The sequence below is a fragment of the Citrus sinensis genome, chromosome 8, assembly GCF_022201045.2.
Source record: "Citrus sinensis cultivar Valencia sweet orange chromosome 8, DVS_A1.0, whole genome shotgun sequence".
NCBI classification, from domain to species: domain Eukaryota; kingdom Viridiplantae; phylum Streptophyta; class Magnoliopsida; order Sapindales; family Rutaceae; genus Citrus; species Citrus sinensis.
Window position 1 is genome coordinate 11817299 of NC_068563.1, and position 15173 is coordinate 11832471.

Genomic DNA, 15173 nt, shown 5'->3' on the forward strand with positions numbered 1-15173 from the left:
TTTGATAGTTTTATCCTCAATCTCATCAATATCTCTATTTCTAATAAGTTGGGAATCAGATTTGCCTTGGTTTGGTGTGCCCCTATTTATGTGGTCTTTGTAATATGAACCCCGCCAAAGAATTGATCAAACCCTAATCGATTTAGTCTCTAAGGTCCAATTCTAGACCTGAGATTGTATGGAACCGTGACCCAATGCTCAGTGAAGGCACGAACTTGGTATATAAGGATGCCACAATCAACTATGGATGGCTTAATTGATAAGTCAAGGGTTTGAACACCACGAAAATCCAACAAGTTCAAAGAGTTAGTTTAAGAACCAAATAGAATTAACTCTCAAGCCAATTGCATTAAAACTGATCTATCTTTCTTATGGTATGTGAGTCCATTACATAGAGTTGGTTATAAGAATTTCTATCCTATATTTGCCTTTGGACTTTTTGGAAATAAATCCCAAACCAAAATCAAATTAGAATTAATTACTTGAAGAAAATGCCTAATCTAAAGCAAATAAGGAAAGTCTCGTAAATGGCCTTAATGCTTTACATCAATTAAAATGGAAACTAGGCAATTAAAAGAGAAATAGTTGATTCATCTCGTCACATGCCTCCTCAAGAAATTGGAAAGTATCCAAAAAGGAAAGTAGCTTATTTTCCAGCCATTATATGCTATTTAACTTCTTGATGTCATGGTATCATTTATTCGGAAACTTGAAGAGCCTAAATCATGCATTTGGTAGTCTGAATATCATGTGTAAGTCGTTCAATAGGCCTCCACGAATTTGAATTGAGCCCAAATTGCTTGAATTAGCCCATTAAGCACTTCTTTGAATTTCTTTGCATGAGCACTTATGACGGGTTCGATGGGAACTTGAATAAGATTTGAAAATGCCTCATCCCACATGCTTGTGGTAGTTTTGTCCTCAATCTCATCACTTTGGAGGTTTCAACCTTAGGCTTGAAATTAGGCTTTTCATCCTTTTTACTCCAGTTTGGTTTCCATGTTGAAGAAGACCCATAATTCTATCCAACTCGTGTGGAACCCTTCCTCTTCAATTGTCACTACATTTTATGGCCGTGTGCCCCATGTCATCCAACTCAAGATAATGCTGTAATTCCATCATGTTTGCAATATCATGGTTCAAGCCCAACCATAGTTGTTTCTTGGCCCTCCTCCACATTGGCTTGGATCGTGGCTTTTAAAAGGTTTGGACCCCTGAGTAAGGATTTGCAGCTTTTTGAAACAAGCCCTTATAATAGTGACTTGAATAAATCTCTTCCCAATAATAGCCTTCATCTCTTCCCCTGTCTCAATGAGCCTTTCACGATTTTGTCTCCTATTCATAATAAGTATTGTCAGTGAATTCAACAGCAGCTAACTTTACCTTTTTAATTTAGAGTGATTGTTGTAATCAAATACCAATTATGCCTTTTTTTTCATCCAAATATGCTTCAGAATTGTTTTTGCCTTAGAAAAATGTTTCCTAAATTGTTATCAAAACTATCTCCATATCTAACCTCTTTATTTTCATTTCCTCGCTCAAATTTGCTTAAATTATTACAAGAAGAAAAACCCTCTTCATCTAGGTCTTCCCCAAGGTAATCTTCATCAGCAAACCTATATGGATTCCTCCCTTTTTGTTGCACATTAGAAGCTTTAGGTAACTGCTGCTTATATCAACTAGATTGAACTTCATCTATTCTCTCATTCACCTCATTAAACCTCGACTCTAAGCATTCAAATTTCTATTCTAATGACTTAAAGGAGAGTCTAAAAGTCTATAATATGATTTTCGGATTCGGTATTTGATGGATAAGTGTATATCGGCTGGAAACCAGAACTTGCGGGCTACTTGCCCTAAGGACAGACTTCCTTCTGTTATAGATCTGGTATAACAATGCCACGTACACCCACCCACTGGTATCAGAGCCACACTACACGCAGAGGTGGTATCATTAGGAATTCCAAATAATCTTATTTGATCTCCTAGAAGAAGATTACCCAAACGTGGAAACCACTTCATCTTCAGCCTCAACACCTTCATCGTCTTCATCCCATATTTCTCTTTCCTCCAGTCTCTCTCTTCCCAGATTATGTCAAAAATATGTAGCCTCTAAAATTGAAAACCTTGTCGAATATTCTTATATTCCCGAATCTGCCCAAATCAATGAATCACAATTTCCTATCATGAGTCCCTACAACCTCTACAAACAAAAAACTTCTCTCACCAGAAGTATTAGAACCCTTATCTCCACAAAAAGACCACTCCCAAAAGATTATATCCAGTCTTCTAGACTCGATCAGTGCGCTTTACAAGCCTCTCCAAGTGAACAATATGTCACTTTAGAAATACCCTCAGATCTCGTAGCAAACTGGAAACGAGAAGGGTATACCCATCTTCATCTTGGTGGTATTAGATTGATTCTGACTCTCCATGGCCGAAAAGGCTTACCTGTTACAACCAGAATTGCTCTCCTGGACACTATGTTCAAACAGTACCAACATGCTGTTATCGGAACTGTTCTGACCACACTCCATGCTGGTAGTGTCCTCTTAACCTTTTACCCAAATTTCAACCTCTCTCTTGAAGATCCCAACCTTCCGACAACCATCAAAGTTCAGATCCAACTCCAAGGAGCAGAACAAACACCCACATCAAAGCTTGCCACTCTTCATCACCAAATAGTGTATCGATTACAAAATCATGCACTAGATCCTCCTACACCTTCAACCACATCTGATGCCTTAATGATTCTTGCCGACACAGATACAATTCCAACCATCATCCAAATTCGCAAACAAATCCAGAAACAAGAATTGCTCAAACTCATGCCTCTTGAATGGCTAACCAATTATGAGCACTTCCACCAAAATTCTGAACCAGTTCAAACCACAGAAGCCACGTTTGAAAGAAGACAAAATGGTCAAGTCAAACTATCCTTTAGTTTATGATTAGGGATGGCAAATATCTAATTATGAATGAATAATATCCATCCAAATACAAATCCATAATTATCCATAATGGATATATCCATATCCATATCCAGTATTTAATGTTGGACATGGATATGGATTTTATCCATATAGATATGGAGATCCATGGATATCCATGGATATTTTATTTTTATTATATAAAAATAATAATATAAAACAGTAATAAAATATATTAGTATTTTATTAGTAATAATATATATATATAATAAAATGACGGTCCGGTGGCCGGTGGCGGAGGTCCGGCAACTTTCCGGCGAAGTCAGCGGTGGTCCGGCGACCTTCCAGCGGTAGTCCGGTGACTTTCCGGTGGTGGTCCATTTATAATATTAAATCAATAAAATAAAATAATAATTATTAATGGCATTAAATAAGTTAACAAATTGAAGGGTAATTTTGGAAACTTTAATTTTTAATATAACAGGAATTTAAATTCTTCACTAGTTAATATAATAGGAAATTAAATTTTGTTGATTTTTTTTCATTTTAATTTAACAGTACAATTTTTTTAACTTTAAATGGATAAATTAATTGGATTTTGGATATCCATTAAATATCCATACCCATCCAATACCTAATTGGATATTTTTAAAAATATCCATATCCATATCCAAGAAGATTTTGGATGGATATTATCCAATCCAATTGGATTGAATATATGGATATCCAATTTGGATAGACCAATTTGCCATCCCTATTTATGATAGCCTATAACGAAATCAATTATTTATAGTTAAAATAAAAAAATATATGAAGGAATTTATTAGAATTGAAGAAATAAGAATGAAAGTGAAGAAATGATTAATTAAGTAATTTTATCAAAAAGAGAAGAAATGTGTAGAGAAAAAATTGATAGATTTAAATAGCCACCGAACTTAGATTTAGAAATTATTATTTTGAATTCAAATAGCCTTATCCTTATAAATGAATTTGATCTTAAATACAACTATGTATCTCCTCACATGTTATATGAACCAAAAATTATTACTACTTTCTAGTTCATGTGCATTCCTTTACCCAATATCTTTGCTAATACTTTGATTATACAATTCTTGTGTTATTTGATGAAACTTGTAGTTAAATTTTTTAAATTATTAATTATATTAGCATAAAAAATAAAAGTAATAAATTAATAAATAACTAATAATAATTTTTAGTTACCAATTATTATACACTCAATATAAAATATAAAAGAATTTCATTCAGCAATAAAAATTTAGGATTTAAAAATTTAGGACATATTTACGATGTTATAAATAGACTTTTATAATATTGTAAATTATGATGTTATAAAAACACTTTTATAATACTATAAATTATTTTATTGAGAAACTGTTAAAAAAGTAATTTACATTGTCATAAATACGTTTTAGATTTTAATTTCGAACATGAAACTGACTATACAAAATATTAGGGGGATTGTCACTTTCCCTTCTATAGTAATCAACATATACCATTTACCTCCCTATTGTTTTTATAATAGCCAAAAACCCCCTTGACAGCATAAGTTTACAATATTACTCTTATTTTCAACTACTCTTTTATTTACCTTTATTATAAATTAAATAAATTACATGAATAGAAACTAAATAAAAAATTAAGTATTAAAAACAAGAAATATATGTTTTGATATGAGCAAAAATATTAATAATAATAAAAATTCTTGTAATTATTTATTTTATGAACATTTTCTTATAATAACATTTTGTAATATTTTAAAATTAAATGTAAAAAGATAGACAAAATATTCTATTATTTATCTTATAATAAACTTTTATTTGTCATTTAAGTTTTCTTATACACTGATGACGATGAAACTACCAATGATGAAGGTAGTTCGGATAATGACGACCCTGTACTAGCGGTCACAGAACCTTTACAAGTTGACCTGGCTATGCAACCAGCATTTCTCTTTAGACCTCATATCAAAGTTATCCTCAAACCAACAGAGGATACCCAGGTAGCACTTACTGCTCTCATTGATACTGGAGCGATGGGCTTGTTCATCCGAGAAGCTTGTGTTCCTAAGGAATTTTATATTCCTACAAAAGTTTTTTTCGGATCAGCCAGCGGCAGCAACTTCTACAGCAACAAGATCACGAGACCAATAGAGATCCAACCTTTCATGATCAGGCATGGCTTTTTTGCCTTTGATTATTTGGGTGAAAATATCTTATTGGGAATAGATTTTTTAAGTCTTGTTGCCCCTTTTGCATTCTTTCCCGAAGGGTTCTCTTACACCATTCATAGTCCTATGGATGGTACCAATCATGTTTTCCAAGTTCCTTGGGTTGAAAAACACTCCGTTTTTGGGGAGGGTGGTCCGAAGGAAACAAGAAAGTATGTGGCTATAAATCTGGCCAGTTCAACGATGCTCAAAGCCACTATCCTTCCTCAAAGAAAGAAGTCTTAGCAGTCGTCAAATGGATTAAGAAGTTCCAGTAGTAATCTTTTGTGGTTGATATTATTATTATTTTTTGCCTTTGATTATTCGAGTGAAGATATCTCCACACATTGCTGAGAAAATATCTCAGTTTCGGCTTCCTTCGGAAGTACAGGAAGACATCTTTGAGAAAGTCATCAACCACAAAAGAGATCCAGAGGATCAGGCTCTAACATGGTGGGTACCCCATTCCACGGAGGACACACCTTTTGAAGCGCAGACTTCCTGCAAAACTCCTCCAAATGATTCAACAGGAGGATTTTGATGGGGCATGCTTGGATGAGAGGCTGTCTAGTGAGGCATAGCCCATCCATCCTGGGACTTCTGCACAGCATTCCAAGAGCTCCTTGATCTGGGGTTCGTCACAAAATGAATAAGTAAGAGAAAAAAATTTTATTATTAATTTTTTTCTCATATCAAAACATATATTTCTTGTTTTTAATGCTTAATTTTTTATTTAGTTTCTATTCATGTGATTTATTTTATTTATAATAAATATAAATAAAAGAGTAATTGAAAATAAGGGTAATATTATAAACTTATGCTATCAGGGGGTTTTTGGCCATTATAAAAATAACATGGGGAGAAATTGTATATGTTGATTACTGTAGAGGGGGAATTGGTAATCTCCCCAAAATATTATGTGTATAGATATATTTATGTATGTGTAAGTAAACTTTATTCACATACTATCCTTTGTAGTGATTACCAAATTGTTTTACAATATAACTAACCATAATTATTCTAAAAATTATGGTAATCCATAGGCTATTTTCGAAAATCGGCTCAAAATTATGGACATTTCAATAATATTTTTGTTTTTAGTCCTTTCAACTTGAGAGTTGAGTCGCACAATCACTGAGTCCAAGTCGAACGGCAGCGATTCGACAAAATGACGTGTGAGAAATTCGTCTAACAAAATAAATAACTTACCGAGCAGGGAGCACTAGACGCTTCAAGCCCCCCCTTGTACTGCCCATCCGCATTTTATAGCAACGGAAAGTCGGAAAACTGCGGCATCGTGCAAATTAATGAATACCAGACGCAATCGAATCGCAAGTCGAGCGCTCTGGCTACTGGTATTGTTAATGATCACCATGGCGATAGGGAGGGCAGAGCGTGTAAATAATTCATCTTCTGCAGGTCTATTTTGGTCTACTGCGAAGGAGGATGAGGATCAACCGCGCAAGGCTGAACGAAACGACGATTCCACGGCGGCTGCTATCGTTAATGACCATGATGAGCTCGACGGCGGTTTTTCTTCCATCGACGGAATGTTACAGTGGGCTATAGGTGCTACTTCTGTCAATTACTTTGTAATTTAATTTTTTAGTGCTAGTTTATTGTGATACGGTTTTTTATTTTCTTTTTTTAGGAAAAGTGTACTAATTTCGGTTTTTAAAATTTTTTTCATTAATGTATTAGGTCATTCTGATCCAGCCAAGTTAAAGGAAACGGCACAAGATGTCCAGCGCCTATCTCCTAGTGAGTTGAAGAAGCGTCAAATGGAAATAAAGGTCAAATATTCTCTTTCGTGCCATTTACTGCTTTATAGAAAGTTACTTAATCATGTGAATGTGATGTTTGGATTTTGAAATTATGAATTAGTTGAGTTTCTCGTGTACTCTTTTAGTTTTTCTTAAAACTATTTCATTAATAGAGTGTAGTTATTGCTATGGACGTTCGTTAGGTGGTTCTCACTTATTTGGTGTTCTTGCTTCTTCAAACTTTTCTAAGACATATGCATTCCTCTTTCTGGAACTTGATTGTAAATTCGTGTGGGCATTAGTTATTGTTTAAACTAACTGATAGTGAAAGAAATAAACTTGCATATTCGAGCAGCTGCAGTTACAAATCAGAAGAATAGAGACTAGAGGGTGCGCAAACTGAAAGGGCTTATGGCTTTGAACTATTGATTTATGGGGATGCACATAAGATGATTTAATCCAATATATTTGTGCATAAACTGGAATTTAAAAATTTTTTTTTTTAAAGAACATATCAGTAAAAGTTTACAAGTGCTTTTGTTGGTTATTCTCTGCCTGTTGGTAGCACATGTATTAGATGTTTAATTATGGTTGTGGTGCTAATACAGGAACTTATGGAGAAGCTGAAAACGCCGTCAGATGCGCAATTGATTCAAATTGCAATAGATGACTTGAATAATTCTACTCTGTCTCTAGAAGATAGCCAGCGTGCACTACAAGAACTTTTGATACTTGTTGAGCCCATAGATAATGCTAATGGTGTGCTTTCATTTTCTCATTTTATGGTAGTGGGATAAAAACTCTCCAATGTGCATGATGGTTTCATTTATCTGCACTTAGGCGTTTAATTTACTATTTAAATTGTTCTGTTGTAACATATTGCTGTGGTATCCTGTGCTGTTGGGATGCTATGTTTGATGGTTCACTGCACCATCTGAACTTTCTCCGGATCCTGCGGCTTGTAGATTCCATTGATCTTTCTCAGGAAATTGGTCTATATGGTCTTGGAAATTAAATAGATGCAGTCATTAGTATACCATACACATAGTCTGTTAGTTTCTTTTCCAGAAGAAAGAAACCATATTTTATGGGTAGAAGTGTTAGAAAATTGTATATCAGGTGTAATCATGTTAATTTTGCTTATTTGGTAGAGTAAATGGCTCACTTATCATATCTTGTGCCCTTTTTTTTTTTCCAGATCTGAGCAAACTCGGGGGCCTTTCTGTTCTTGTAGGACAACTTAATCACCCCGACACAGATATAAGGAAAATTTCTGCATGGATTCTTGGGAAAGCAAGTCAAAATAATCCATTAGTTCAGAAGCAGGTTCATTATTATTATTATTTTTTATTTTCTCTCAATTTATAGAGGTGGATTTTAGTTATCAATATTTAACACTTTGTCAATGAAGTTAATCATTGATATTTTATTGTCTTTGCAATTTGAATACGTTCATCTATTCATTTTATGGAGGATTTCATTTCGTGTATTTAAGTTGGTTATGGTTATTAAAAAGTGATTTACTATTTCTCGTGTCACAGGTCTTGGAGCTTGGGGCATTGTCAAAGCTAATGAAGATGGTTAAATCCAGTTTCGTAGAGGAAGCTGTCAAAGCATTATATACTGTTTCATCATTGATCCGAAATAATTTAGCTGGTCAGGAAATGTTTTACGTAGAAGCTGGAGATTTGATGCTTCAGGTGACTACAGAGTAGAGAATGAACAGAGCGTTTAAATTCATAAATGTATCCCTGGCAATTTTAATTGATGATAATTGTTTTCAGGACATATTGGGTAACTCAAGCTTTGATATCAGACTTCGCAGAAAAGCGGTATCTCTGGTCAGTGATCTGGCCAAATGTCAATTGGAAAATATGCATAAAGTTGAGCCGCCTTTGTTCCGCGATCGCTTCTTCTTGAAGTCTGTGGTTGATCTAACAGCATCAGCTGATCTTGATCTACAGGAAAAGGTGTTTCTTGAGCATGTTTTCTGTGGTTTAGTGTTCTGCACTTGTCCGTGCATTGTTCGTGGTGCTGTTATTGTTGCTGAATACATATATATTAATTTCAGTGCTTTTTTTTTAAAAAAAAAAAACCGAATGTGGCTGTCAATAATACTAGGATATTGACATACTGCCTATGCCAGTATTAGGCTCATGAAATATAAAACATGAGAGTAGTTTCTAATTTGTTTTATAGCGCACATTTCATTCTAATTGTTATGCTGCTTCTAAAATTGTGTTATAGGCCCTTGCAGCAATTAAGAATCTTCTGCAGCTCAGGACAACTGAAGCATTAGTTTTAAAGGACTTTTGTGGTTTGGATACTGCCTTAGAGAGGTTGAGGCAGCAGCTGCAGGAAGTAATGCTAGAGGAAGATCAAAGAGATTATGCGATGGATGTGGAAGCCGTCCGTAGAGAAGTGGAGCTGATTTTCTTCAGAAAGCTGGGTAAGGTAGGAACTAGGCTTTGTTGGAATAAACTGTAAATTGACATTTCATATTACTAATACTGTTGGAGTGACAGATGACAGCGGTTCTAACATGATTAGATGAATGCAGTCTTTCTCCAACACGCACCAGACAACTGTTTCATAGTGCTTATGTTTCATATATCACTTCTGAGCTTGTGTACCTGTACATTTTAGTAATTTTAATATCAAGTTTCTAACGGGGAAGATGATGACATGATTTTATTCAACTCCTGAGCTTTCACTTGTATTATGCAATTTTGGGAGAGGAATCTTACATTAGTATGTGAACTTAGTGTTTATACATGGAAAGAAGAGAGGAGTTTTATGCGTGCAATAGTGTCAGTTTCTTTCTTTCTTCTTAAAAACATAGCATTATTGGCGATTTATGGCCAGACATATCTCGTCTTGTTATCTGTATAATTCTATGTTTGAATACTTCTGTGCATGATAATAGAATTAAATTTATTGATGGCTTTTGCATTTAATTTGACCATTTAGTTAATAAGTTATTGTTTGTTGTGGTGAATAGCATGAATAAATGAAATCAATTGTGAATTTCGCGGTGTTTACTGGCTTATTGAAAGGTAAAAAAATGGGTACTTAGAAAATATCAAATTTTTGACAGAAATATAATGCAAGATTAGAACAATGGGAAAGTGGCTCTGAACCGTCTTCTTTTTCTTTCTTCAATCTTCTTCCTTTATTTTACCCAATGATTTGTCATGTAACATGTCTGTATTCTTTTCTTTGGAGTCTTTCTCTCTGGTTCGAAGGCATTATTCAATTGCACGGAGAACGCAAATCATAATTTAAAGTAAGTCCCCAATAATTTTTTTAATGCAAGAATTTTATATTAGATTGAAAACCAAAGCACAATGCTGGGTTGACAAAACTCAAAAGCAACAGAAATAATGGATTACACCTGTCAATTTTCTTAGGTCTGCATTAAAATTCTCATTCTTCAAACTATAAAATCAGGGCAAGTCAGATATATTATTCGAGGGTATTCTAAAATAATTAATTTATTAGAGGCAACCAAAATAAACCTTTTAGAATAGGGTTTCCCACTTATTTTGTAAATTTCACCGCGATTTCACAAAATATTTTTAATAAATTCACATCACTTTTAAAATTTAGAAATCAACAAAAAGTATAGACCATTAATCAATTAAATCTTTCTTATAATTTTTTTCACTTAGTTGGGTTGAGATAAGTTTTGTTTAACTAATTTATCCTAATAATATAACTAAATTACCTAAGAAACATGAACTCTTGTATTTAGTAGTTTTGGTATTTAATTTTAGGATGGGGATATTTCTACCCCACTATTTTTGTAAATCCACCCCACTTTTAGAAAATAATTATGATACGTTCACAATATTCTTAAAAAATATAAATTAATAAAAGTTTTGTTCAGTTAATCAATTAAAATCCTTTTATTAATTTTTTTCTTAGGTTCTTTGACCATCTTTGATAATAAATTTTAATATAAATTTTATTTTTACTATTTTATTATTATGAGATAAAAAGACAAAATTACCCTAATAAAACATGAGTTATCGTATTTAATAATTTAGGTATTTAATTTTGCGACTTATAATCTAATATTTTTAAATGAAAACTAATTTTTATTTCACTACCTTTACATGTAAATAACATAAATTTGACAATCTAATAATTTATATGAGAATTGTGCCATAAAGACACTATGTTAAGTTAATTAAAAAATAATAATCATACTAATAAAAAGTAGTATTAGAAACAATGAGTTTGGTACAAATTAGAAAAATATTGAAGTTAATGTAAATTCTTGATAATTTTACTTTATAAGGTTAAAATAGTCAATTTAAACTTACGTCAAAACAATCTTTCTAATCAAATATCCTAAAAAAATCTAAGTCACAAAAAAAGTCAACTAAGATAGATTTAATTAATTAATTCTCCAAAGTTCTTAATTTGAAAATTTTAAAAATAATGTGTAACTTTTATAATTATTTTTTGAAAATAGGGTGGATTTACAAAAAATGTGGGGTGGATAGATCATCACTCTTAATTTTATTTCATTAAATCTCTAAACTTCTTTATTCAAATTTTTGAAAAAAAAGTGAGTTTTTTTATAATTATTTCTTAGGAGGAGTGGGTTTACAAAAATGATGGGTGGAAATAGGGATGATAATGGGAAGGGGAGGGGAGGGGACCGATCTCCCCGTACCCATCCCGATATTTTGCGTATGTCCCCGTCCCCTCCCCGTCCCTGTCAGAATTACTTGAGAGAATCCCCATCCCCTCCCCGAATAATAACAAGGGATCCCCGAGGGTCCCCGATCCCCGAATAACTAATACATTTTTTTTTCGATTTTGAGTTAATCATATTAAAATAAAAAATTTAAATAAAAGTAAAGTTCGAAATATATCTTACATTAATATCTATTACAAAAGTCACATACATTAAATTAGTAAGTAACGCAACATGCAAGGGATACAAACTTCTTTTACAAACTATCATGAACAAATTAATAGTCTAATACAAAATTGTTACAAATAAAATCGAATTTAGATTCAAAATTAACTTTTTCAATGGTGGCGTGGGCACTTTATAAATGTGGACTATTCCCTTTACAACACAATAGTTAAATCGGAGCAAATCAAAAGCAAATATTAGATTAGATATTAAAATTGTGATTCGTTGTGGGCAATTATAACATCTAAAAATAAATAAATAAATAGATTTAAGTTTAAAATATTTAAAGAATATTAAAATTAAAAAAAATGTTTGGCTATTAGAATCTACTCGGTCTTTTTAATGTCCTAAATAAAAATTTAGGACTTTAATTAGTTAATTAGGCTTAAAAGTTTAATAATATAACTATTTTGATATTTTTTATTTTTACCAATATTTATAATTTTATAATTTATTTACTAGTAATTTTAAAAAATTAAAATGAGGAAATGGGTAGGGGATGGGGATTCCACCTCATCCTCGTCCCCTCCTCGAATAAGAAATTGGGTAAAAAAATTTCCTCGTCCCCTCCCCGAATAAGAAATTGGGTATGAAATTATCCCCATACCCTCCCCGAATTGAGAAAATCTCCGAGGGTACCCGTCCCCGTGGGGATTTTTGCCATCCCTAGGTGGAAATATGAGAATAAAATCCTCTCCTGATCTTAGCTCTACTGAGCTTTTAAAGTTCTTCTGTCATGTGTTTTTAGTGGTAGTGTATGGGTAAGATTTAACTTCTTTTATTTTTTTATTTATTAACAACCAATTAAAAATTGCGTTATTTGCTCAAGACATGATCAGATCAGGAGAAAATCCTGATCCAGAAATATGTTACTGTTATACTTTTGTGTCTTTTATTTTTTTCCCCTTTGGTTGAATAATTCAAGAGTTGTTGAGTCCAATAAGCTAGCATAAGATTAGTACTTATATCGTTATGTTGTTATGGTTTTGCTTGCTAATATGTGTTCTAGTTGTAACTTGCTTATTTAATGGCGATGCAAATAACTTGAAAGGATATAAGAAAAATATCAAGTTTCTATTTGATTGTTACAGAGGCCAACGCTCCTTAATAAGCCAAAATTTCTTGGTGGTCTATCTATCATAGATTTGTGAAAACAAAAGAGAAACGTCCCTATGCCCCTAAATATGTACCATAGTTGATGCGAATCCCACAATAAAACTTTCAAACCCACACTTAATTTGTAATTTCAACTTCTCAAGAAAGTTCTAAACAGATTTAAGACTAACAAAACCTTGACCCAATGCTTAAGAAAACATGAACCAAATGTATAGAGAATGATATTGATGCCACACTCAAGAAATAAATGAGAAGGTGAGTGATAAGTCTAATTTGAAACGCCACAAGAATGCAAATTCTTGATAAGTTCACTAGTTCTCAAAAGAACCAAAGAAATAATAATCTTTCAATTTCAAATAACATTCATCTCTGAATTTAAATAGGCTAAAAGAAACCCAAGATCCTAAAAATACAAATGGTAACAATGGAACAACCCTCCAAGTGGGTTTGTCAAAGGATGCTTCAAAAGTCTTCACCAACCCACCATAATTAATGCTATCTTTGACAAATTGCTAGCCTACTATAATTAATGCTATCATTGACAAACTTAATGTTAGCCCACCATCATTGATGGTAGACTTACCTTACACATTGATAAACTTGAAACAAAACAAACAAATGAAGTTGAAAAACAAAAGAGTCGTTGAAAATCCCAAGTCTGAACAAGCTGTAATGAATTGGTCATAACTCCTTCTAGAGAACTTCAAATCTAGCTCTATAAAATTTATTGGAAAGCTAACTTAATTATCTTTCCAACGGTATATAGCTTGCACATTACTGCTAGTTCAATCAATACAGTTTTTATTCCGAATTTGACCTTTCTGCATTTGATACAAATTGTGTATTTGGCTGCCCAATAACTTGAATAATGCCCACAATGCCTTGTCTTCTCTTCAACCCCAATTCATGATGTCTTGCATCTTGAATTGCATTTTCAGTCCATATTTTCTCAATTAATCCATTGAAAGCAGCTTACATCTTTTTGGCTCTTACTCTTGTAATTGGGCCTCCATGAATGTGCAAAGGATCACTTGAAGTTTTAATAGTATTCCCTTGATGGTTCTCATCATTCCCCCTCTCCTCAAAAGGATTCATCCTCGAATCTTCACTTGCATCGAAAGGAGAAAGATCAGAAACATTAAAAGTAGCACTCACATTATACTCACCAGGAAGATCCAATTTGTAGGCATTGTCATTGATCCGTGCAACCACTTGAAATGGACCATCTCCCCTTGGAAGCAACTTGGAACGCCTTTGTGTTGGGAACCTCTCCTTTCTCATATGCACCCAAACCCAATCTCCAGGCTGAAAAACCACTTGCTTACGTACTTTGTTGGCTTGAGTAGCATATTGTTCAGTTCTCTTTTCTATGTGTTGACGTGTTCTCTCATGCAATTGTTGAGTAGCATATTGTTCAGCTTTCTTTTTACCATCCATACTAGCATGCTCATCAATAGGTAAAGGTAATAAATCCAAAGGAGTTAATGGATTAAAACCATATACAATCTCAAATGGTGAAAATTTAGTAGCTGAATGGACAGTTCTATTGTAAGCAAATTCAACATGTGGCAAACATTCTTCCCAAGTTTTCAAGTTCTTTTGAATAATGGCATGCAACAAAGTAGACAGAGTTCTATTTACAACCTTAGTTTATCCATCATTTTGTGGATGACAAGTAGTAGAAAATAAAAGTTTAGTACCCAACTCACCCCACAAAATTTTCCAAAAGTGGCTCAAGAACTTAGCATCTCGATCTGAAACTATGCTCCTTGGTACTCCATGCAACTTGACTATTTCCTTGAAAAACAAATTAGCTATGTTTGTTGCATCATCAGTTTTGTGACATGGAATAAAATGTGCCATCTTTGAAAACCTATCAACAACAACAAAAACAGAATCATTTCCCCTTTTTGACCTAGGTAAACCCAAAACAAAGTCCACAGAAATATCAACCCAAGGTTCACTAGGTATGGGTAGAGGGTTATACAATCCATGGGGTAAAACTCTAGACTTAGCATGTTTACAAGTGATACACTTCTCACATATTCTTTCAACATCACGTTTCATATGTGGCCAAAAGAAGTGTTCTTTTAAAACATCTAAAGTCTTTGCAATGCCAAAATGTCCCATTAAACCACCCCCACGAGCTTCACGCACAAGCAATTCATGCAAAGAACTATGAGGCGCACACAATTTATTTTCTC

The 15173-nt window shown here is 33.3% G+C and overlaps 1 protein-coding gene across 3 annotated transcripts; it reads left to right on the forward strand.

Annotated features, from left to right (window-relative positions):
* Positions 1-6308: 6308 nt before the first annotated feature.
* On the forward strand, positions 6309-9861 carry LOC102625711 (hsp70 nucleotide exchange factor FES1). Of its 3 annotated transcripts, none has more exons than XM_015526103.2 (8): positions 6310-6726; positions 6859-6950; positions 7529-7679; positions 8119-8246; positions 8462-8620; positions 8705-8890; positions 9168-9374; positions 9446-9861. In XM_015526103.2, the coding sequence occupies exons 1-8, from the start codon at positions 6465-6467 to the stop codon at positions 9464-9466; spliced, it is 1206 nt and encodes a 401-aa protein (XP_015381589.2). In that variant the 5' UTR covers positions 6310-6464; the 3' UTR covers positions 9467-9861. The 3 variants fall into 3 exon arrangements, with proteins under 3 accessions (XP_006494399.2, XP_015381589.2, XP_006494400.2); XM_006494337.3 differs by having other exon boundaries at positions 9168-9369; XM_006494336.2 differs by having other exon boundaries at positions 6309-6726; positions 9168-9861.
* Positions 9862-15173: the final 5312 nt, after the last annotated feature.